General features: G+C 44.4%; 1 protein-coding gene across 19 annotated transcripts; it reads left to right on the forward strand.

The window, feature by feature from the left end:
• The first annotated feature begins 1,988 nt into the window (after window positions 1-1,988).
• On the forward strand, window positions 1,989-21,223 carry LOC109896807 (regulator of nonsense transcripts 2). Of its 19 annotated transcripts, none has more exons than XM_031831976.1 (23): window positions 1,989-2,094; window positions 3,765-4,133; window positions 4,271-5,050; window positions 5,231-5,391; window positions 5,592-5,780; window positions 5,873-6,028; window positions 6,515-6,618; window positions 6,778-6,863; window positions 7,149-7,257; window positions 7,414-7,527; window positions 8,424-8,540; window positions 9,093-9,278; window positions 10,674-10,877; window positions 11,389-11,664; window positions 11,832-12,015; window positions 13,218-13,378; window positions 13,747-13,851; window positions 13,921-14,019; window positions 14,158-14,331; window positions 15,310-15,451; window positions 18,462-18,582; window positions 19,538-19,585; window positions 19,759-21,223. In XM_031831976.1, exons 2-22 carry the CDS (start codon window positions 3,766-3,768, stop codon window positions 19,542-19,544), a joined length of 3,843 nt encoding a protein of 1,280 aa, XP_031687836.1. In that variant the 5' UTR covers window positions 1,989-2,094; window position 3,765; the 3' UTR covers window positions 19,545-19,585; window positions 19,759-21,223. The 19 variants fall into 19 exon arrangements, 16 of the variants coding, with proteins under 16 accessions (XP_031687836.1, XP_031687844.1, XP_031687841.1 ...); XM_031831984.1 differs by having other exon boundaries at window positions 5,592-5,750; window positions 5,873-6,016; window positions 19,759-21,222; XM_031831981.1 differs by having other exon boundaries at window positions 14,161-14,331; window positions 19,762-21,221.
• Window positions 21,224-22,556: the final 1,333 nt, after the last annotated feature.

Here is a 22,556-nt window from a genome sequence, read left to right on the forward strand (position 1 = left end):
ACACATGGTTAGCAGAAGTTAATGCGAGTGTAGCGAAATGCTTGTGCTTCTAGTTCCGACAATGCAGTAATAACCAACAAGTAATCTAGGTAACAATTCCAAAACTACTACCTTATAGACACAAGTGTAAGGGGATAAGAATATGTACATAAAGATATGAGTGAGTGATGGTACAGAGCGGCATAGGCAAGATACAGTAGATGGTAATTGAGTGCAGTATATACATATGAGATGAGTATGTAAACAAAGTGGCATAGTTAAAGTGGCTAGTGATACATGTATTACATAAAGATGCAGTAGATGATAGAGTACAGTATATACATATGAGATGAATAATGTAGGGTATGTAAACAATATATTAGGTAGCATTGTTTAAAGTGGCTAGTGATATTTTCCATAATTTTCCATCAATTCCCATTATTAAAGTCAGTGTGTTGGCAGCAGCCACTCAATGTTAGTGGTGGCTGTTTAAAAGTCTGATGGCCTTGAGATAGAAGCTGTTTTTCAGTCTCTCGGTCCCAGCTTTGATGCACCTGTACTGACCTCGCCTTCTGGATGATAGCGGGGAGAACAGGCAGTGGCTCGGGTGGTTGTTGTCCTTGATGATCTTTATGGCCTTCCTGTGACATCGGGTGGTGTAGGTGTCCTGGAGGGCAGGTAGTTTGCCCCCGGTGATGCGTTGTGCAGACGTCACTACCCTCTGGAGGGCCTTACGGTTGTGGGCGGAGCAGTTGCCGTACCAGGCGGTGATACAGCCCGACAGGATGCTCTCGATTGTGCATCTGTAGAAGTTTGTGAGTGCTTTTGGTGACAAGCCGAATTTCTTCAGCCTCCTGAGGTTGAAGAGGCGCTGCTGCGCCTTCTTCACGATGCCGTCTGTGTGGGTGGTGTCTGTGTTCAGTTTGTCTGTGATGTGTACGCCGAGGAACTTAAAACTTACTACCCTCTCCACTACTGTCCCATCAATGTGGATAGGGGGGTGTTCCCTCTGCTGTTTCCTGAAGTCCACAATCATCTCCTTAGTTTTGTTGACGTTGAGTGTGAGGTTATTTTCCTGACACCACACTCCGAGGGCCCTCACCTCCTCCCTGTAGGCAGTCCCGTCGTTGTTGGTAATCAAGCCTACCACTGTTGTGTCGTCCGCAAACTTGATGATTGAGTTGGAGGCATTTAACCTCCAACCCACTGTTCCTAGGCCTTCATTGTAAATAAGTATTTTTTTAAACTGACTTGCCTAGTTAAAATAAAATCTGGAGTCTTAACTATGTTTTTGTTAAAGGCAGTAAATTATGCTTTGCCCCACCAAGATTTACATGCTAAAATCGCCACTGTGGACCGGTAAAGCAAGTTCTCTCCATTGAATTTGTTCTCTTATCAGTAATAGATGAGGGGAAACTGACAAAAATAGAATAGAAACTTTTAGACTATTGAAACCATAACACATTTCTATAAATGTATATAATGGATAATAGGATAATGTTTTACTAAAACGTATAATATTTCGTACCATTAGTTATGTTTTCTATTGTGCATGCAGACATTGACAGTAAACGAAATAAAAAGTGATAACCGAATATTTATCAGTTTAGAGCGTTAATTCTTTACCTACAGCAGTTAAAAGAGTGTTAGGCCAATAACCCGAAAGATCGCTGGTTTGAATCCCCGAGCTGATCAGGTGACAAATCTGTAGATGTGTCCTTGACCAAGGCACTGAACCATAAATGCTCCTGTAAATCTGCTGAATGACTAAAGTATAAATAATTGACTGGAACTCTCTGCTGCAACTGTTGCTCCAGCAGACACAACAGAGACCCACTCCCTAATATAATCTGCAACATTGCCTGTCTAAATTAATGTACCATGAATACATAACTAAATTATAAAATTGGTGTAGTTCAATTTATCTACTGATAAAATACTACTATATTAAAGATGTTCAATCTGCTTATCCATTCAATAAACAAAGCAGATTAGACCCTACATTTCCTTTCAGGCAGATTATTTGGTGCCTAATCCAAGGGGTCCTTTGCCGCACAAGGAAATCATTTTTACTTATCAACACAAGTCCGATGTTTATTTTGAGAGAAATCGAAGGTAATAATTTGGTTTTAGACTATATTCTATAATGAACGATATGTAATTATTACTAATATATGTTGACACTTGTTTTTGGTTTATGCAGACGATTGACATCGACGATCTTAATGTTCGCGGGCTACCAAGGCATTTGTTTACCTCTCGAGTCGCGACTCAATCCGAAGTGGCCTAACAGTTATCTAGCTAACGCGTTAGCAACGTAACTTTGGCTTAATGTGTGCAGTTTTGTCAAAACTGGTGGTAAAAACATTGACACTTTTTCGTAGTTATAAAATAATTGCACATTAGTAGTCGTACAATTGCTAAATTACGGTTCTTACCTAACCGTGTGTTCAGCAAGTTAGCTTAGTTCATGTTATGTTAGCTATACGTGCGTCGTAGGTAAGACAATGTCAACATAGCTAACGTTACCTAAACAGCACTATCACAAATGCAATTTAATAAGAGTCAAATAGGCTCACAACGCACGTTGGCAAACATGTAATTGGCGTGTAGTCAACTTGGAGGTTTTATGCATTTTATGACATTACCTGATATGGTAGTTGGCGGAGATTTGAAAATAACTAGCGTTAACTAACGTTCGCTATTGCAATATTCAAACACTGACATTTCATCTTGTGACGCTTTCACCAACGGCTGGCTCAAACTTTTAGCAACTCGGTCAGTCACAAATCAAAGTTTGTCACTTGAGCCGAATACAAAAGGTGTAAGGACAGACCTTACAGTGAAATTCTTACTTACAGGCGCTAACCAACAGTGCTAGTACTGTTATAGCGACATTTTGTGATACATGTGTAGCTAGCAATGTGAATTAGCCAATGATATGATCAACGAATATTAACGTTAAGTCAAAGTTGATATATATTTTTTAGATAAAAAAAACATGACCTTGCGCACACCCAGAATAGTTTATGCACAGGTACTGACGAACAGCGAATAAACTAAGTGGCACACTCCATGTATAAACTCCCAGCAATTGAATGGGTATTTACCAACGTTTCGGGGTCACTGTGCCTTCTTCAGGGTAATATCATGAGTACTTGAACCGGGTTATGTAGACAAACAGTGCAATTAGTGTAACCAATGACAATAGTGAGGGGTGTGTCATAATTATTAAGTTAATTCAAATTATATGGCATATTAAATATATTACGCTATTGTTATCATATAGAAACATAATGGAATATTGTAAATCATATTAGCATCAACATACAATATTGTTTAATTCAATTTCACATAATTTTGTATTTCATTTCATTTTTGTTATATTAAATCATTTGGTTCAACCTTAATATATAATGAGCATCATCAACAGGGGGAACATATTAGGTGTACTCTAATAAGCTGTTTATTAAGGAAACATTTGTTCATAAGAAGGGCCTGAGATCAAAGTCAATAATCAGGACTCTAGGGTTCAATGTTTTTTTATTGAACCTTTATTTAACAAGACAAGTCCGTTAAGAACACATTCTTATTTACAATGACAGCCTAGGAACAGTGGGTTAACTTCCTTGTTCAGGGGCAGAGCGGCAGATTTTTACCTTGTCAGCTCGGGGATTCAAAATCTAGCAACCTTTCGGTTACTGGCCCAACGTTATTAACTAGGCTTGCCTAGCACTGATATGGGTAACACTGCTAATGTGAATGATTCAACTTTGTTTTTCTAGAATGCTTGCTGAGGGCAAGAGATCATTAAACATGGATGAGAAAGAGGTGAGCTCCTTTAGTAACAAGGAGAAAGACAGAGAGGGTGATAGACGGCCCGCCTCCTCCCGGGATAAAGTGAAGGATGAGGCAAAGATGAGTGGCAAGAAAGATATCGGTAAGGCCGCAGAGGAAAAGAGGAGGAGACTTGAGGAGGACAAAAGAAAGAAGGAAGAAAAGGAGCGGAAACGGAAAGAGGAGGAGAAACTGAAGGCAGAGGAGGAGCAGAGGAAGAAGGAGGAAGAGGAGAAGAGGCAGCAGGAGGAGCAGGAGAGGAAAGTTCAGGAGGAGGAGGCCAAGAGACAGCGTGAAGAGGAGGCAGCTCAACTCAAGTAAGAGCTCAGGGGTGGAACCACCATAGTAATGTATCTACTGTGGGTGCTCTCAACATCATAAACTTTGTGTATAGTTAGTATTTGTGAATTCCGATAATTGCTAACTTGATTCTCCATCTTTCTTCCCACTCCAGGGAGAAGGAAGAGGGTCACCAGCTCCACCAGGAGGCCTGGGAGCGCCACCAGTGCCGGAAGGAGCTGCGCATCCGCAACCAGAACGCCCACGAGGGCCGTCCCGAGGAAACCTTCTTTAGCCGCCTTGACTCCAGCTTGAAGAAGAACACGGCCTTCGTCAAGAAGCTGCGCACGCTCACTGAGCAGCAGCGTGAAGCCCTCTCCAATGACTTCGGCTCGCTCAACCTCAGCAAGTACATCGGCGAGGCGGTGGGCTCAGTGGTGGAGGCCAAGCTGAAGATCTCTGATGTAGGCTGCGCCGTGCATCTGTGCTCCCTCTTTCACCAGCGCTACGCTGAATTCGCCCCATTGCTCCTCCAGGCCTGGAAGAGGCACTTTGAGGCGCGCAAGGAGGAGAAGGCGCCCAACGTGAGCAAGCTGCGCACCGACCTGCGCTTCATCGCAGAGCTTACCATCGTGGGCCTGTTTACGGACAAGGAGGGCCTTTCGCTCATCTACGAGCAGCTGAAGAGCATCATCGGGACAGACCGCGAGACACACACGCATGTGTCGGTGGTCATCAGCTTCTGTAAGCACTGCGGGGACGACATCGCGGGCCTGGTGCCTCGCAAAGTGAAGGCTGCACGGGAGAAGTTTGGTCTGGCCTTCCCTCCCAGTGAGATCATCAACACGGAGAAGCAGCAGCCCTTCCAGAACCTTCTGAGGGAGTACTTCACCTCGCTCACCAAGCACCTGAAGAAGGACCACCGCGAGTTGCAGAACATCGAGAGGCAGAACAGGTGATGGGGCCTAGGCTTCCTGGGAGAATTTTTTCAACATGACCCATCTCACAACTTCTCTTGTATTATTGATTTCAGTGTATACTCCTGCCACAGTACATGACGCATAGCCATTTTGAGTAACATGTTAAATGTCTTTTAGTGTACATACTCACACCTCCACGTTTCTTCTTCCTCCAGGCGTATCCTCCACTCCAAAGGGGAGCTGAGTGAGGACAGACACAAGCAGTATGAGGAGTTTGCTACATCCTACCAGAAGCTGCTGGCTAACACCCAGTCTCTGGCTGACTTTCTGGATGAGAACATGCCAGAACTTCCACTGGACAAGACTGTGCAGGAAGGTAAAGAATAACAATCCTTGTATACTCTTTATTACTTTGGTATAGGTATAATATAAAGACTGTGCATTTTGTTGTCATTTTGGGTGATTTTTGTTATAAAGCCACATTGTTATCATCTTTTTTTTCTGTTGGTTATATGTAGCCAACAGTCTTTGGTGTCTGTATGTATCTAACCGTCTCCTCTCCTCTCTGTGTGATAGAGCACGGCCCTGGCATTGATATCTTCACCCCTGGGAAGCCCGGGGAGTATGACCTGGAGGGGGGCATCTGGGAGGACGAGGATGCCAGGAACTTCTATGAGAACATGGTGGACCTGAAGGCCTTCGTCCCCGCCATCCTGTTCAAAGATAACGAGAAAGGCAAGGACAAAGAAGAGGCTGCTGGTAAAGGTACAGCCGCATACACACATGCACGCATGCACATACACACGGACTCACACTGTCTGAATGACCCTTCTCTTGTTGCTGTATCCTTTCCTCAGAGGCTAAAGATGCAGCGGCCACCACAGAGGAGTTGGAGTTGGAGCTCGAGGCTCTAGACATCGCTGATGACCCTCTGGAGCTGGATGGACCTGACGAGGCAGAGAACGAGGCAGAGCTCGCCAAAAAACTATTGGACGAGCAAGGTAAAGATGAAGGTATTCTCTACCCACCAGCCTGCCTGCCACCAAGCAGCACACAACACCCAGCGCTCTGCACTGCCAGCTGTCCATTTTGACAGTTACATCAAGAGGGCGGCAATAATCAAATATCTACAACCTCTGGATAGAGGAGGCATGTTGGTTATTGACATGGACAGTGTATTGGTGTTTGTGTGTCTCTTCCAGGGCTCAAGTTAGGGTATGAGAGAGGTCAGGGAAACAGAGCTAGAGCCCACTCATGGGTGCTCAGGGCCAATCAAGTAAACAGAGGTGTGTTGCTGAGCATGTGGAAACCAGACAGTCATTCACAAGGTTTCTAATATTCCACATGTATCAACCCCATTCTTTGGTCTATACCTATGCTATGGCTTTGCTGTTTCTGTTTCTGTCGCTGAGTGACTCTTTAAGTTCGCTAAGGGGATATTTGGAGCATGACTTTGTTGTATTCATGTTTGACTGTGTCCTCCCTGTTTCCGTGTGAAGAACAAGAGGATGAGGAGGCAAGCACCGGGTCCCACCTGAAGCTCATCGTGGACGCCTTCATCCAGCAGCTTCCCAACTGCGTCAACAGAGACCTCATAGACAAGGCAAGGAGAAAACACAACACACCTTCAGCATACCAGAAGGATCTATTCCATGCATAACAACTTGAGTTTAGCCACAAAGGCAATGATTCACAGGGAATGTGGTACTAAATACGCAATTGGGCAGTGAATTAGTCTGACCGTTTGTGTGTTTGTTCACAGGCTGCTATGGATTTCTGCATGAACATGAACACCAAGTCAAACAGGAGGAAGCTGGTCCGGGCTCTCTTCACCGTTCCCAGACAAAGGTACCAGACTCACTATAAATCAGATAGTTCATTTGAAAGGATTTGATCAGGAAGCTGGTCCAGACTTTCTTCACTGTTCCCTGACAAAGCACACATGCGCACACACACACAAATAGTTAATTTGGAATGATTTGATCATGGATTGATTTGTGTGGGAATGTTGTTGTTTGTTTGTCATTTTTCCCCCACTAGGTGGTGCCGTTGCTCATTTAATTTGAAATGGCATAAAGGAGTCAATGGTACTAACACCATTGTAAAGCTCATGTTTGTGTTGTGTTCTTCCAGGTTGGATCTGCTGCCCTTTTACTCCCGTCTGGTGGCCACCCTTCACCCCTGCATGTCAGATGTGGCCGATGACCTGTGCTCCATACTCAAAGGAGACTTCAGGTTCCATGTAGGTCCCAAGACTTTACAACAACTATTAACACCTTCGTCTTTGTTGTGTCTTTCATACAGAACCACTGCCTCATTAAAATAGGACCTGTACTGAAGGAAACAAACAGTTTTGAAGGAGATATCAATACAGAATGCTTGCTGTGTTTCTTTGTAGATCCGGAAGAAGGACCAGATCAACATCGAAACCAAAAATAAAACTGTACGGTTTATCGGGGAGCTGGCGAAGTTCAAACTGTTCTCTAAAACGGACACTCTGCATTGTCTGAAGGTAGGGGATGCTTTTCTTTCACCAGGAAGCTGTGCTATCATTAGCTAGGTTTCCATCAAATTGGTTGACAGATTTTCATACAACTATTCTAAAATCTGCACACAAAACATTTTCAAATATTCCCACAAGAGGTGTGTTTCCATCAAACTGATAAAATGCTGTGCGCGTTTTTCATGTACCAAATAAAAAGCAGAAGTTCAATGTTTCCATTTCATTTTAAATTCTACCAATGGTTTTGTCACCAAAACTGTCGCGATAAATAGGTAACTTGGCCAATCTGGTTTTGGCGCATGCTCTTGAGACAACAGTTCGCTGAAAAAGTGGACAGGGTAGGTTCTAACTTGTATGATGAGATATGGATAAGAGCAATATCATTTGCATTTGATAATTGGCAGGCTTGCATCCATCATCACGTCACCAGCATTCAAATAACACCTTCTAAGCTCATCACCATCCATCACTTAACCACCAGAACTTATTTCATCTGCCTATAAACTCTTAATACTTTTCCATGCTGTAGTGGTAGTACAACTTCATATCCGGCATTCCTCGTGACTCCCAAGTTTACATCGTCATGATGGTTTTATTATATCAATATTTGCGCATGAAGGAGTTTTCACTGCAATTGTCACATAATTCAATTTACCGACACAAAATGATCCCACCATGTCGAACGAACAAATTGTTTGTCGACATTTATGAAATTGTACTGACACTTCCTGTCTCCATCAACGCCTGTCGTGATTTAAAAAAAATGATATATGACATGACTTTACTCGCATAAAAAATGTGAATGGAAACTAGGTTACTGTTACAATTATTGTATTACACTGTCATCATCATGTTACTGAGTGATGTGTGTGTGTGTGTGTGTGTGTGTGTGTGTTGCTCTACAGATGCTGCTGTCAGACTTCTCCCACCACCACATAGAGATGGCCTGCACTCTGCTGGAGACCAGTGGACGCTTCCTCTTCCGATCCCCCGACTCCCACCTCCGGACCAGCGTCCTTCTGGTACAAACACGCACACACACACGGCAATGCACACACGTATGTATACAGCACAGGAGGTTGGCGAAACCTTTAGTTAGGGAGAACGGCCTCGTGGTAATGACTGGAGCAGAATCGGTGGTATTTTTTTGGAATAGATTGGACACATGGTTTCCAGGTGTTTGATGCCGTTCCATTTGCTCCGTTCCGGCTATTATTAGGAGCCGTTCTCCCCTCAGCAGCCTCCACTAATGTACAAGCACACACACCTATCAAACACAATACTGGAATTCCCCAAAGGTTTTGGAGTGCATCCAAAGTCCCGGAGAGAGACATGTCTTGGCCTTCCTAACTGGTGCCGAAATCCAGGGTTAAATCTGATTTATAAAGTGCTATTAATCCAGCTTTATTGTCCCTAAATTGCATTTGGACGAGGTTATTCATGTCGCGTGCACAGCTGCCATATTTTCTAGGTTACGTTTAGCAAGATAATAAGATAACAAACCTTTTTTGAGGGCTTTTAGTTGGGTTCTATATTGAATGGCTCACTTGTTTTTGTATGTTTGCTTGTTTCAGGAGCAAATGATGCGTAAGAAGCAGGCGCAGCACCTGGATGCTCGCTACGTGACCATGGTGGAGAATGCCTACTACTACTGCAACCCCCCGCCCATGGAGAAGACTGTCAGGAAGAAGAGGCCCCCGCTGCAGGAGTACATCTGCAAACTGCTCTACAAGGACCTCTCCAAGGTCACCACGGAGAAGGTATGAAGATTATTACATTTGAGTCACTTAGCAGACGCTCGTATCCAGAGCAACTTACAGTTAGTGGATTCATCTTATGATACAGTGAGCTCCAAAAGTATTGGGACAGTGACACGTTTGTTTGTTGTTTTGCCTTGGGACTCCAGCACTTTGCAGTTGAAATTATACTATGAGGTTAAAGTGCAGACTGTCAGCTTTAATTTGAAGGTATTTTGATCCATATCGGGTGAGCCGTTTATGAAATTACATAAATTTTTGTCCATAGTCCCCGCATTTTAGGGGACCAAAGGTATTGGGTCAAATTCACGTATGTGTATTATAATAGTAAAATGTATTTGGTCACATATTCCTAGCACGCAATGACTATACAAACTTGTTGGATGCATCTGCTGTGTTTCAGATCATTTTGTGCCCAATAGAAATGAATGGTGCATAATGTATTGCGTCATTTTGGAGTCACTTTTATTGTAAATAAGAATAGAATGTGTTTCTACATTCTACATTAATGTGGATGCTGCCTTGATGCTACGGATCATCCTGAATGAATCGCTATGAGTGGGAAAGTTAGACGCCCAAATGTCATAACCCCCAAGACATGCTAACCTCTGACGATTACAGTAACAGTGGAGGTTAGTATTTGGGGGGGGGGGGGGGGGGTGTATCATATTTAGACCTCTGGAACTTTCACTGGAACGGTTTCGCCACCTTGTAGAGTCCATGCCTCGACAAATTGAGGCTGTTTTGAAGGAAAAAGGGGAGCAACTCAATATTAGGAAGGTTTTATACACTCATGCTACACACACATCACAACTGCCGTGACCAGACTCTTATTATACAGCTCTATTTATACCGTTGCCCCCCACCCCACCCTCCCCGTCCCCAGTACACATGTAAATATTGAACTATAAATTGTGCCTTCCTGTATTATACTTATGTGTTATTCTATTCTACTGCCAATTATTCTCTTTTTTCGTATTCTTGTTGCATTTTCAAGAAGGGACCTGCAAGTAAGCATTTAGTTGGACGGGTGTATACCATGTGTATCCCGTACATATACGACTAATTCAACTTGAAGTCAGTAAGGGGGGATTAAAGTCACGCGCAAGTGGTTAGTTCACGGAAGGCTTTACATTTTATTTTTATGGTGCCTCATTTATACAGTCACTGGCTTATGCATATTCATCAAAACACTATAGAGAGATTTGAGGGGGGGAAAGGGTCTTGACCCCCCCCCCCCCGCCCAATTAGTCTGTAATTTATTTAACATACCAAAAAACTAACCCACAACAGAAGTATCAAACACCTGCCGATTATCATCTTTCCTCTCTTCTCTCGTTCTCCGCTTCCTTGTCTCCTTCATCTCCATCCCCTTCTCTCCTCCCTCCCCTCCCCTAGGTGTTGAGGCAGATGCGTAAACTCCCCTGGCAGGACCCAGAGTCTAAAGGCTACTTGATCTGTTGCATGGTCAACATCTGGAACATCAAGTACAACAGCATCCATTGTGTTGCCAACCTGCTGGCCGGCCTTGTGGCCTACCAGGAGGACGTGGGCATCCACGTGGTGGATGGGGTCCTGGAGGACATCCGCCTGGGAATGGAGGTGAGCACCATGGGAGGGTGGGGGAGGGCAAGGCAAGCCCAGGGTGGTGAGCTGTTTCTGGGATTGGAGGTGAGGACCAGGGAGGAGGAGCTGGTTGGAATCAGGCCCAGATTCAAGAGTTCATTCCTGGATGTAAGGGCTATGTGAAGAGCCCGAGCAGGAGAGATTGATGGTACTTTTTTTATGACTTGAATGAGTGATTGTTGAGGCTACGTGTTGTATACCGTGTGAACAGGCTGTCGAACTGCTTGTTTCTGGTTCAGATATGTGGTTTACGTGACACACAGTAACAAATTGAGTGCTAAATCTGAGGTTCATGTGGGTGTAGTCTTCCCTGGGGCTTATTTGTGGTTTTTCTGACCACAGATGCACTCAACTTCAACACCTTTCTGCCATTCCACCTCACCTGCTTTCTCTCATCTCTCCCTCTCCTCTCCATGTCTATCCATCTCGCCCGTTTTCTCCTCGATCTCACCCCCCATCATTGCTCCTTCTCCCCTCTCCTTTGCAGGTGAACCAGCCCAAGTTCAACCAGCGTCGGATCAGCAGTGCCAAGTTTCTGGGGGAGCTCTACAACTACCGCATGGTGGAGTCAGCGGTCATCTTCCGCACCCTCTTCTCCTTCATCTCGTTCGGCGTGAACCCGGACGGCAGCCCCAGCCCCCTGGACCCCCCCGAGCACCTGTTCCGCATCCGCATGGTCTGCACCCTGCTTGACACCTGCGGACAGTACTTTGACCGCGGCTCCAGCAAGAGGAAGCTGGACTGCTTCCTCATCTACTTCCAGGTCAGTCGGTATGACCGTTTAACCTCCCCTTATTTCACTCCTCTCAGCCTCTCTCTCTCTCTCTCTCACCATGAATGGTTTTTGATACTGTTGTGACATAATGTCAAATACATGAATTCGTTACAAGACTGTCCCTAAATTGCGATGTGTTGTTGTCTGTCCTCCAGAGGTATATCTGGTGGAAGAAGAGTGTGGAGGTGTGGAGTGCGGAGCACCAGTTCCCCATCGATATTGACTACATGATCAGTGACACCCTGGAGCTTCTCCGGCCCAAGATGAAGCTCTGCATCTCCCTGGAAGACTCCACACGACACGTCACCGAGTTGGAGAGGGAGTTCCTCGTTAAACTGGGTAAGAGACGGAGAGAGAGCGATTGACAGACACACAGGAATGCATGCATAAGGGCACACACGCATGCACACACACACGCACACTACAACAAGGTTGTTAAAGATCATTGTCATACACGAGTCCCCCACATGTTTCTAGTGCGTGTGTGTGTGTGCCTGCAGGCCTCGGAAATATGTTGCTGTAGCAGCTAGCTCCTCAGGTTGGCCCACTCCTGCTCTCTGTCCTCCCTGCTGAGCAACATTCCCCCGTGTGTAGGAGGCTGCTTCAGCTCCTACCACTCTCTGTCTGTCAGACAGGTCTAATTCCCTCATAACACGCATACCTGGCCCTCTCACACATATACCACAAACACACAGCAGTCAGACCTGCCTGCACTGTAGCCTGCCACTTAAAGTGCACACTCTTAAGTCTGCACAAACAAAAACACATTTACTCAAGTAAGTGTTCACTTCAGGGTTATAGGGGAATATTAATAAATACCTGAGTGACATCCCAATGACACGATGTGTCAATACATTGTCAAATACAACATAGCCCTATTGCGCCTGCGGTTCTAAAGTGGCACAATACTCAAAGTGTTTCTTTAGGTGAAACGCAGTTGGTCGCTATCTGATGGAGAGGAAAGTAAAGAGATGCACAGAGATAGAGAAACAATCAAGAGACCGACAGGATGTAGATCATGAAATACCCCGTGGGACACAGAGGAGGAAGAAGGAAGCACTCGTTTAGCGGGTGTAATGCGTTCTGAGTCACAGAACAAGTAGTCCGCTTTATTAACCCAGGCACAGAACATTGTTTCCAGGTTTCAAGGTGCTGACGTGGAATGCGTGAGAGAACGCTTTTGAAAAACCCTGTGCATGTCTGTCTGTCTGTACCGTGAGTGTTATGAGTGATTGATGAGGGTGATGTAAGCCACAGGCTGTACAGTGGCCTCATTGTTTCGCCATTCATCCTTTAACCAAGATAAGGCACTGAAGGCATTCCTCTGCTGAACCCTCTTTAACTAAGTTCTACTGCTTAGTAGCGTCTCTTAACTATACATCTATCTGCTCCTCTACTGCTCTCAGCTCATCAGGCTTCTGAAGTTATATTCATGGTCTCCCCAAGCATCTGTTTCTCTTGCTTCAAGACATTGTCTTGCAACCTGACGCTGCGCCATTCGAATGAAGGTGTGTGTGTGTGCGTATGTTTGTGTCCTGCAGGACTGGCCATGGATGGACAGAAGGACGGCCGGCCCTCCAGTGCCATGGGGAGTGAAGGCGAGGCTCTAGACGAGGATGACGAGGATGACGACGAAGAGGGAGGGGCGGACACAGAGGAACAGTCTGGCAATGAGAGCGAGATGAATGAGCCAGAGGAAGAAGTGATTCTGTCATTTTTTATTCATCCATTCATTCATTGCATGTCTAAGACACAAGTCTCTCATAATAGGTGGATACTAGATCTCTCACTCGTTCACTCATCTATCATTCATTCATTTGGCCCTCACCCCTAGTTTTGTAGGGGGGAGGGGGGGGTCGCAAACTGAGGACAGAAGCCCAGTCCTAAGCAAGATACTGTATAAGGAAGCGGGTCATCTTGTTGTGTTGCTAGATTGATGTGTTGATTCAACTCTTATCATGCCCGACGTACAACAATAGCTCTCCAGGTTTAGTGTTTTGTTTTTCTACCTTACAGAAGCTAGCACACAATCACCCCCCCCCCCATCTAAGAACCTGCTGTGTGTTCCAGGAAGGGTCTGAGAATGAGGAAGAGGAGCGGGAGGAAGAGGAGGAGGAGAACACTGACTATCTGACCGACTCCAACAAGGAGAACGAGACGGACGAGGAGAACAATGTAAGAAGATGGCAAGGAGAGGGAGAAAGGGAGAGGGGTTATTGTGTTGCTGACGTTCTTGTCCTGTAGGAGGTGACCATCCGTGGTGGCGGTCTGAAGCATGTGGCATGTGCTGAGGATGAGGACTTCATCCAGGCTCTGGACAAGATGATGCTGGAGAACCTGCAGGTACAGTATCTCTCCTATTCTCTCTAATCTGTGTGCCACAGTCACTATGTCCGTAGTACTGTACTACTTTTGTTAAATAAACGGGTATTAACAGGAGTTTGTGTGTGTGTGTGTGTGTGTGTGTGTGTGTGTGTTTAGCAGCGGAGCGGGGAGGCGGTGAAGGTGCACCAGTTGGACGTGGCCATCCCCCTGCAGCTGAAGAGCCAGCTGAAGAAAGGCCCTGGAGGACCCGTCTGCTCTGGAGAGGGAGACGGAGGCATCTCAGACACCATGCAGTTTGTCATGCTCACGCGCAAGGGCAACAAACAGCAGGTACACGCACACACACATACTTTTTTATTTTAATTTTTTTTACTAACTTGTTGAAGTCTCCTTCGCTGTTAGTTCAGTCAGATCCCTCCACAGAATCAGCACTGTCAGACAGACCCAGTGATAATATTGACTCTGAGTTTGTGTGTGTGTGTGTGTGTGTGTGTGTGTGTGTGTGTGTGTGTGTGTGTGTGTGTGTGTGTGTGTGTGTGTGTGTGTGTGTGTATTTATGGCCCAGTCTGCTGGTGGAATGAATGAATGGTGGTGGGGTAGAGACGACAAGCTCTTTTACTGTTGTAGGTTCAGAGTGTGTACACATTCTCTGTCCAGAAAAATCAAGACGTTAAAGTAAACCTCTCTAAACTCAGTCCACTACACTTCCAGCAACTGCTTTTAAAGGACATTTACCGGATAACAAACCTTATGTAAACATTATGTTTTGACCAAATAACAGTACCGGCTATAGACGTTTTTTGTTGATGTAAAATGAAGCTATATAAATTGCTTAATGCATTATATATGCCGTGTCTCTCCATACACCCCCATGCTAAACACACTATCCTCTCCTGTAGTGCGTTTCCTGAGGTGAGGATAAAGCGGTTCAGTGTGTGTTATTAAGCGTCACAGCTATCTGGACCCCTCCCTGTCAGACACATTCACTGCATTCCTCTGTCAGCTCCACACCATGGGAGTGGCCCTCCCTCACTTTCTCTGCTGCCTGGACCTCCGTCTCGTGAAACACATTTGAGTTTTAGCACAGCCAGAGAAAAAACATCACGGGGCATGTTGTAAAAGGTTGAATAGTGAGCCAGGAGAGCATGTTTCTGTAGTGTGAATACTGAACACTTGTCCCATTGTCTGCCGACAGCATGAGATGTATAACTCTTGCTCCTTCTCAATGCTTAATGTGCCTGTTTCAGATCTCCTAACTGGAGTTAAAGTTCTTGAATGTGTCTCTGTTTTGTCTCTCTTGTTTTCCAGTTTAAGATCCTGAACGTGCCTTTATCCTCCCACCTGGCTGCCAACCACTTCAACCAGCAGCAGGCAGAGCAGGAGGAGAGGATGAGGATGAAGAAGCTGACTCTGGACATCAACGAGAGACAGGAGCAAGAAGACTACCAAGGTATTAAATAGGGTGTCTACTCACTCTGCCTCGAGTGGGTGAAAACTCACTTCGGTGATAAAATGTCACTTCCTTATGTTATAAAATACATTTTACCAAGACAAATATGATTATTCATGTTCTGAATCATTCGGTGTGGTCTTTATCTAACATATCATTAACTTTATATCCAAAATGTTGGATTTCATAACCTAATACAGCCGATAAAAAAACAAACAGTCACCACTAGCCGGCCTCCGCCCAGTACCCTGCCCTGAACCTTAATCACTGTTACTAGCCGGCTACCACCCGGTACTCTACCCTGCACCTTAGAGACTGCTGCCCTATGTACATAGTAATTGAACACTGGTCACTTTAATAATGTTTACATACTGTTTTACCCACTTCATATGTACAGTGCATTCGGAAAGTGTTCAGACCCCTTTACTTTAAAAATGTTTTTGTAACGTTACTGCCTTATTCAAAAAATTAATGAGGGGAAAAAAATATTTAATCCATCTACACGCAGTACCCCATAATGACAAAGCAAAAAATATATACCACATTTACATAAGTATTCAGACCCTTTACTCAGCACTTTGTTGAAGCACCTTTGGCAGCGATTACAGCCTCGAGTCCTCTTGGGTATGACGCTACAAGCTTGGCACACCTCTATTTGGGGAGTTTCTCCCATTCTCTGCAGATGCTCTCAAGCTCTGTCAGTCGCTGTACAGCTATTTACAGGTCTCTCCAGAGATGTTCGATCAGGTTCAAGTCTGGGCTTTGGCTGGGCCACTCAAGGACATTCAGAGACTAGTCCCGAAGCCACTCCTGCGTTGTCTTGGCTGTGTGCTTAGGGTCGTTTGTCCTGTTGGAAGGTGAACCTTCGCCCCAGTCTGAGGTCCTGAGCACTCTGGAGCAGGTTTTCACCAAGGATCTCTCTGTACTTTGCTCTGCTCTGCTTTCCCTCGATCCTGACTAGTCTCCCTGTCCCTGCCGCTGAAAAATATCCCCACAGCATGATGCTGCCACCATCATGCTTCACCGTAGGGATGGTGCCAGGTTTCCTCCAGACATAACGCTTGGCATTCAGGCCAAAGAGTTCAATCTTGGTTTCATCAGACCAGAGAGTCATGCTTCTCATGGTCTGAGAATTTTTAGGTGCCTTTTGGGAAACTCCAAGCGGGCTGTCATTTGCCATTTACTGAGGAGTGGCTTCCGTCTGGCCACTCTACCATAAAGTCCAGATTGGTGGAGTGCTGCAAAAATGGTTCTCTTCTGGAAGGTTCTCCCATCTCCACAAAGGAACTCTTTGTCACCTCCCTGACCAAGGCCATTCTCCCCAGATTGCTCAGTTTGGCCGGGCGGCGAGCTCTAGGAAGAGTCTTGGTGGTCACAAACTTCTTCCATATAAGAATGATGGAGTCCACTGTGTTCTTGGGGACCTTCAAGGCTGTACCTATCCCCAGATCAGAGCTCTACGGACAATTCCTTTGACCTCATGGCTTGGTTTTTGCTTTGCCATACACTGTCAACTGTGGGACCTTATATAGACAGGTGTGTGCCTTTACAAACTCAATTGAGATGGTTTGGGATGAGTTAGGAAAAGCAGCCAACAAGTGCTCAGCATATGTGGTAACTCCTTCAAGACTGTTGGAAAAGCATTCCAGGTAGCTGGTTGAAAGAATGCCAAGAGTGTGCAAAGCTGTCATCAAGGTAATGAGTGGCTACTTTGAAGAATCCAAAATATATTTAGATTTGTTTAACACTTTCTTGGTTACTACATGATTCCATATGTGTTATTTCATATTTCATACAATGTAGAAAATAGTAAGAATAAAGAAAAACCCTGGAATGAGGTGGTGTCCAAACTTTTGACTGGTACTGTATGTGTGTGTGTATATATATATATATATATATATATATATATTCTGACATTGCTCGTTCTTAATTTTTTTACTTCATGCATTATGTGTGTTACTGCACTGTTGGAGCTAGAAATACAAGCATTTCGCTGCACCTGCAATACAAATCTGTGTACGTGACCAATAAACGTCTTTTTGATTTGAGTACGCACCGTGCTCTGTTGAAATAGCGACGCAGGTTTCTTGTACCATCTTTTGAAAGAGTTGACATTTTGTGGCTGTCGTCTTTAAAGTTGTTTCTGCAGGTCGCAAAAAAGCTAAATTAGAATGACACGAGCTGAATTAAATGTAAAAGGCTCTGAAAATAATGAACTTGGCATACGCTCAGTGCTCCGTTGACATTTCACAGAGATATGCTTGTTTTTGTGTGAAATCTTCTAACTGAAAAAGCGTATAATATGAAAATACTATGTCATGTCTCAAAACCGATATCCATCTTACCTCTATTGTTTTATGTACTGCCGATTCAAAGAAAGATGACGAGTTCAATGGGAAAGTGAGCCTGTCAGGGAGCAGTAGCCTTAATTCTTGCAGAGAATCCTCCTAGCTGACGCAATGCAATTGTCCTGACTGTTGCCTACTTTTCTTCTCGCGCCTCCATTAATTTAGTTCTGGCCATCCTACAAGAGTTTAAAACTCCAAATAGGTTTTGTAACGGATTATGATAGACGTGAGGTTTGGAAGAGACATGAGGTTTGGAAGAGACATGAGGTTTGGAAGAGACATGAGGTTTGGAAGAGACGTGAGGTTTGGAAGAGACGTGAGGTTTGGAAGAGACATGAGGTTTTCTTAGAGGAGTTACACATTACTTTACTCGTTTGTCAAAAGATGCATTTTTGATTGGACACCCTTTTATTATACAGTACTGATAAGAAGAGGGACAGATGGAGAATGGGGCATTGGGAAAAGAAATGGGGAGTGTTTTTGAGAGATGACAAGAGAAAGCAGCAGGAGTATGACCAAAATTCAACATGCCTAAACGTTGTTGGTTTGTGTAGCGTTGTTTTAACCTTGTTGGTTTGTGTTGCATTTGTTTCTGTAGCATTGTCTTAAACTCGCTTGGTTTGTGTAGCATTGTGTTTACCTTCTTGGTTTTTGCTATGTAGAAATGATGGCGTCTCTGGCCCAGCGGCCCGCTCCTGCCAACACCAACCGGGAGCGGCGCCCGCGCTACCAACACCCCAAAGGGGCACCCAACGCCGACCTCATCTTCAAGACCGGAGGAAGGTGAGACTCGCTCCTCAACTTGCCTACCCACTACACACACACACACCACCAGGGCCTGGAATCAACAGCAGACCACCAGCCAAATGCTGGTAGAAAGTCTGAGTGACTGGTGAACTTTCTTTAATGCAGCAGTCACAGTGGCTGGGACAGTGGTGGAATGAAAAGTTTGTTTTGTGTCCTAATCACCACCACACCTAAATACAATCACACACAGCCTGTATTCACTGCGGGGGGAATAGGGTTGGCATTAGAATGGGATCCTGTCGAAGGACGTGGTGCTAGTCAACTCACTGACTCTACCTCCTTGTTCTCTGCACCTGAACAGAAAGCAGGAAACAAAGCAGGAGAGAAATGAAAGGCACGAAAAGCGTGACAGACAAGAAAGGCAAGAGAAACACAAGAGAAACAACAGATATGAGGGCCAGGAGGCTAGGGCCAGCCAGCTCAGTCGGACACGCTACTGACAGACTGCATTCTGCACTCAGGCCCTGCTTATGTTAAAAACAGAAAGGGTTAATGTCTCCCAACTGTCAAAAAATATTTTGTTTTGAGTATTCTGATCAGATACATACTTGTCCCCCTTTATTTTTGCACAGTGAAAGAAAATATATCTGTTCTGCTTTGCAGGCACTAAAGTGCATTTTCATATTATTTTTCCTTAAAGCTGTAAAGATTCCTTTCTATCTTTGGAAATAAAGATTGCCCGAACTTTCTATTTTCATCAGAACAGAAATAGCTTGTGGTTCTTTGTCCTTTCCTCATATTTGTCTTGGAAAAGTGACAAAATAATTCAGAAAGGAGATATTTAGGTCAACATAACGCATCATATTCATGCCTGACATACATGTGACAGATGCTTACATGATACTGATGGCAAAGTACACAATTATGTTTTTGATGAATAACAAAACGTTATTTTGGATTGTCACTCACAATTACATTTTCTCACGAACAGACGCTAGACCATTGCAACCTATGGATGGAAGGAGATGCAGTAATGATGGTACTGAAGGAGTGAATGGGGACAGATATTGGGGCAGGAGGTTGAGGGAAGGATGGGTGGGGGGAAAGGAGGTGGATCTTGGATGGATGTTTTGGGGATTTGAGGATGGGATAAATACTCCAGTGAGTGTTCTGGAGACAGCTACTACAGTAAAGCCCTGCTCTGTCCCTTAGGAGATGCTGATTGGAGTCTGGCCGAGGGAGCAAGCAAATGAGAGAGCAAGACAGGGCGAGCGGATCATCGGTCTCGCCTGAGCAGGGAGCAGTGAGCCAGCCGCCCACTGACGCAAGCGCAGACCCCCACACCTAACCCCGCCGCCGGAGGAAGAGAAGGAGAAAGGGCATCAACGAGGGGTGGGGAAGAGGGGGGCACCCCCTTCAGCCAGCTAAGGCGTTCCAGAGAACACCCCTTCCTTTCTGTGCGTCGCCCGGGACGACACCAGCACAGCAGCACAAACACCCACCCCGCCTGAACAAAAGAACGAATCAAAAGATGAATGAAAGAACGATCGACCAGCTGTCGGCCGTATGTACGGGCAGACATGGACGAAGACAAACAGACGCACGGACAGCTGGGCTGCAGGACAAGGGACTACAGTCGTCTTCTCTTCGCTCCCGTGCAGGATGAGGATATGGTGTACAAGGGCTCACAAGAGGAGGACAATGGACAGAATGCGTCAAAGCAAAGGGAACGGGTGAGGGTGTAACATCTTTGGAGATGAACTGTGCTTCTCTTACTGGGAACAGATCTGTTGTTCAGTCTTTTTTTTCTCTTTATCTAGCTAAATCACACACTGTTCAAAGGCAGCTTGATGGAGGAGGAGAGGGAGCACAGATGGGGTCACCACTACTAAATGACTCGATAAACAAGGGAACAAGGAGGACAGGATGATGTACAGAAAGGTGTGGTTGCTTGTGTGAGCAAGGGTTACAGATGTAGGATCTTCATTTGAGTCAGTTTGCTACAGCAGGACAATAATCCTGCAGCAACAGGAAATGTGAATTATTATGATTAACAGACTTTTTGGTTGATACATTTTTGTAAAGTTGAAATTAAATTCTTCAGAAGCCTTTTTAAACCTCATAAACTACACGTTTTAAAATGTCCTGCATTGCAGGAAAGTAAGTTGTCCTGCAACAAGGTGATCAAATTAAGATCCTACATCTGTACCATAGAGATGGTTTGCTCCTCCTAACCCTGTTGGAAGTGGAACACCTTCTCACGGTGACGACCCTGACCCCGAGGCGGTTACAAGACCAGGGTTGACTGACCAGCGTTTCATCATCAGAAATAAAATATACGTGATGAATATAATACATATTCTTTATTTTTTCAGCATTTTTGCTTTCTAGATGTTTCCTTTATTTTCATGAAAAATCTATACTTTTTTGGGGTGATATACAGTTTGTTGATTTGGAATTTGTCTGCTGTATTGTAGTTTTTGACGAATGAATAAGATACTTATCTGTGCTCTTGCCTCCTGAGTCATACTCAGTGATGATCATTTCTGTTTGATTATTTCTGTCTGTTGAATATATAGATAGATAATCTGTACAGTACTGCATGGGCTTTTCTGCACCAGCTCTGTAAGCCGATTTCTGCCTGTGTTTCAGTAAAAGTGTCAGTTTGTGACTCACTCCTCTGGCTTGACTTCTTTACTGTGTCCATGATATGTGTCCCACCCAGGGTTGGGTAGGTTACTTTCTAAGTACAGTTACTGGTCACCTGTCCAAAATTGTTATCAGTAATGTAACTTTTGGATTACCCAAACTCAGTAACATAATCTGATTACATTTAGTTACTTGTAGATTTCTTACTCCTTAAGAGGTCTTAGAAGAATACAAAAATGTATGTTACCAATTGAACCAAATTTATTGCAGGATAAAGAAATGTTGAAGTTTACATAGGTGACCATATATGGATGTTACATTTTACTTTATGAGTTGGTTATGTAGGCTTCTTCTAACCCATCACTTTCTACGACATATAAAACAATTAAATTATATATTTACATTAAAAAACAGTCTATCAGAATTCCAGTCAGTCCAATAGATGTTATACCCGTTAATCTTCAAGAATAGGATTTGGAAATATAGAAGTATAGATTAGCCAAATGCTTTTACCTGAGCATAACCCCAAAACGAAGGACTTATTAGCCAGCCCAATGTTGTTTATTTTGTTGTCACGGAGGACTGATTCGAGCTGAAAATAAATAATGTGCTCATGGAATGGCATGCTTTGAGCACTACAGAAAAGTGCTATTTACATGTGAAAATGAATGCCATATGCTGCATTTGCTATAGGCCTATTGGCAAACTTTTTTTGTGACACTTTGATATCTTGATAATATGCAGCTGTTTAAAGGGCAAATCCACAGATGAAACTGCCTTCTCAGCAGAGTTGCAAAGAAAAAGCCATATCTCAGACTGGCCAATAAAAAGAAAAGATTAAGATGTGCAAAGGACACAGACACTGGACAGAGGAACTCTGCCTAGAATGCCAGCATCCCAGAGTCACCTCTTCACTGTTAATGTTGAGACTGGTGTTTTGTGGGTACTAATGAAGCTGCCAGTTGAGGACTTGTGAGGCGTCTGTTTCTCAAACTAGACACTCTAAAGTACTTGTCCTCTTGCTCAGTTGTGCACCGCGGCCTCCAACGCCTCTTTCTATTCTGGTTAGAGCCAGTTTGAGCTGTTCTGTGAAGGGACAAGTACACGGCGGCAGGGAAGCCTAGTGGTGAGTGTTGGAGCCAGTAACCGAAAGGTTGCAAGTTCAAATCCCCAAGCTGACAAGGTACAAATCTGTCGTTCTGCCCCTGAACAGGCAGTTAACTCACTGTTCTTAGGACGTCATTGAAAATAAGAATTTGTTCTTAACTGACTTGCCTAGTTAAACAAAGATAAAAAACAGTGTTGTAAGAGATCTTCAGTTTCTTGGCAATTTCTCGCATGGAATAGCCTTCATTTCTCAG

This window comes from Oncorhynchus kisutch, linkage group LG9, assembly GCF_002021735.2.
Source record: "Oncorhynchus kisutch isolate 150728-3 linkage group LG9, Okis_V2, whole genome shotgun sequence".
Classification (NCBI taxonomy): Eukaryota; Metazoa; Chordata; class Actinopteri; order Salmoniformes; family Salmonidae; genus Oncorhynchus; species Oncorhynchus kisutch.

What these genes read in the sequence shown, in the direction of transcription:
- LOC109896807 (XM_031831969.1), top strand. Translation starts at nt 3,766, where the DNA reads ATGCTTGCTGAGGGCAAGAGATCATTAAACATGGATGAGAAAGAGGTG. An exon ending in AGAAGAGGCTGCTGGTAAAG is followed by an intron (nt 5,781 to 5,872) that starts GTACAGCCGCAT and finishes TCCTTTCCTCAG; the next exon opens with AGGCTAAAGATGCAGCGGCC. An exon ending in AAGGAGACTTCAGGTTCCAT is followed by an intron (nt 7,258 to 7,413) that starts GTAGGTCCCAAG and finishes GTTTCTTTGTAG; the next exon opens with ATCCGGAAGAAGGACCAGAT.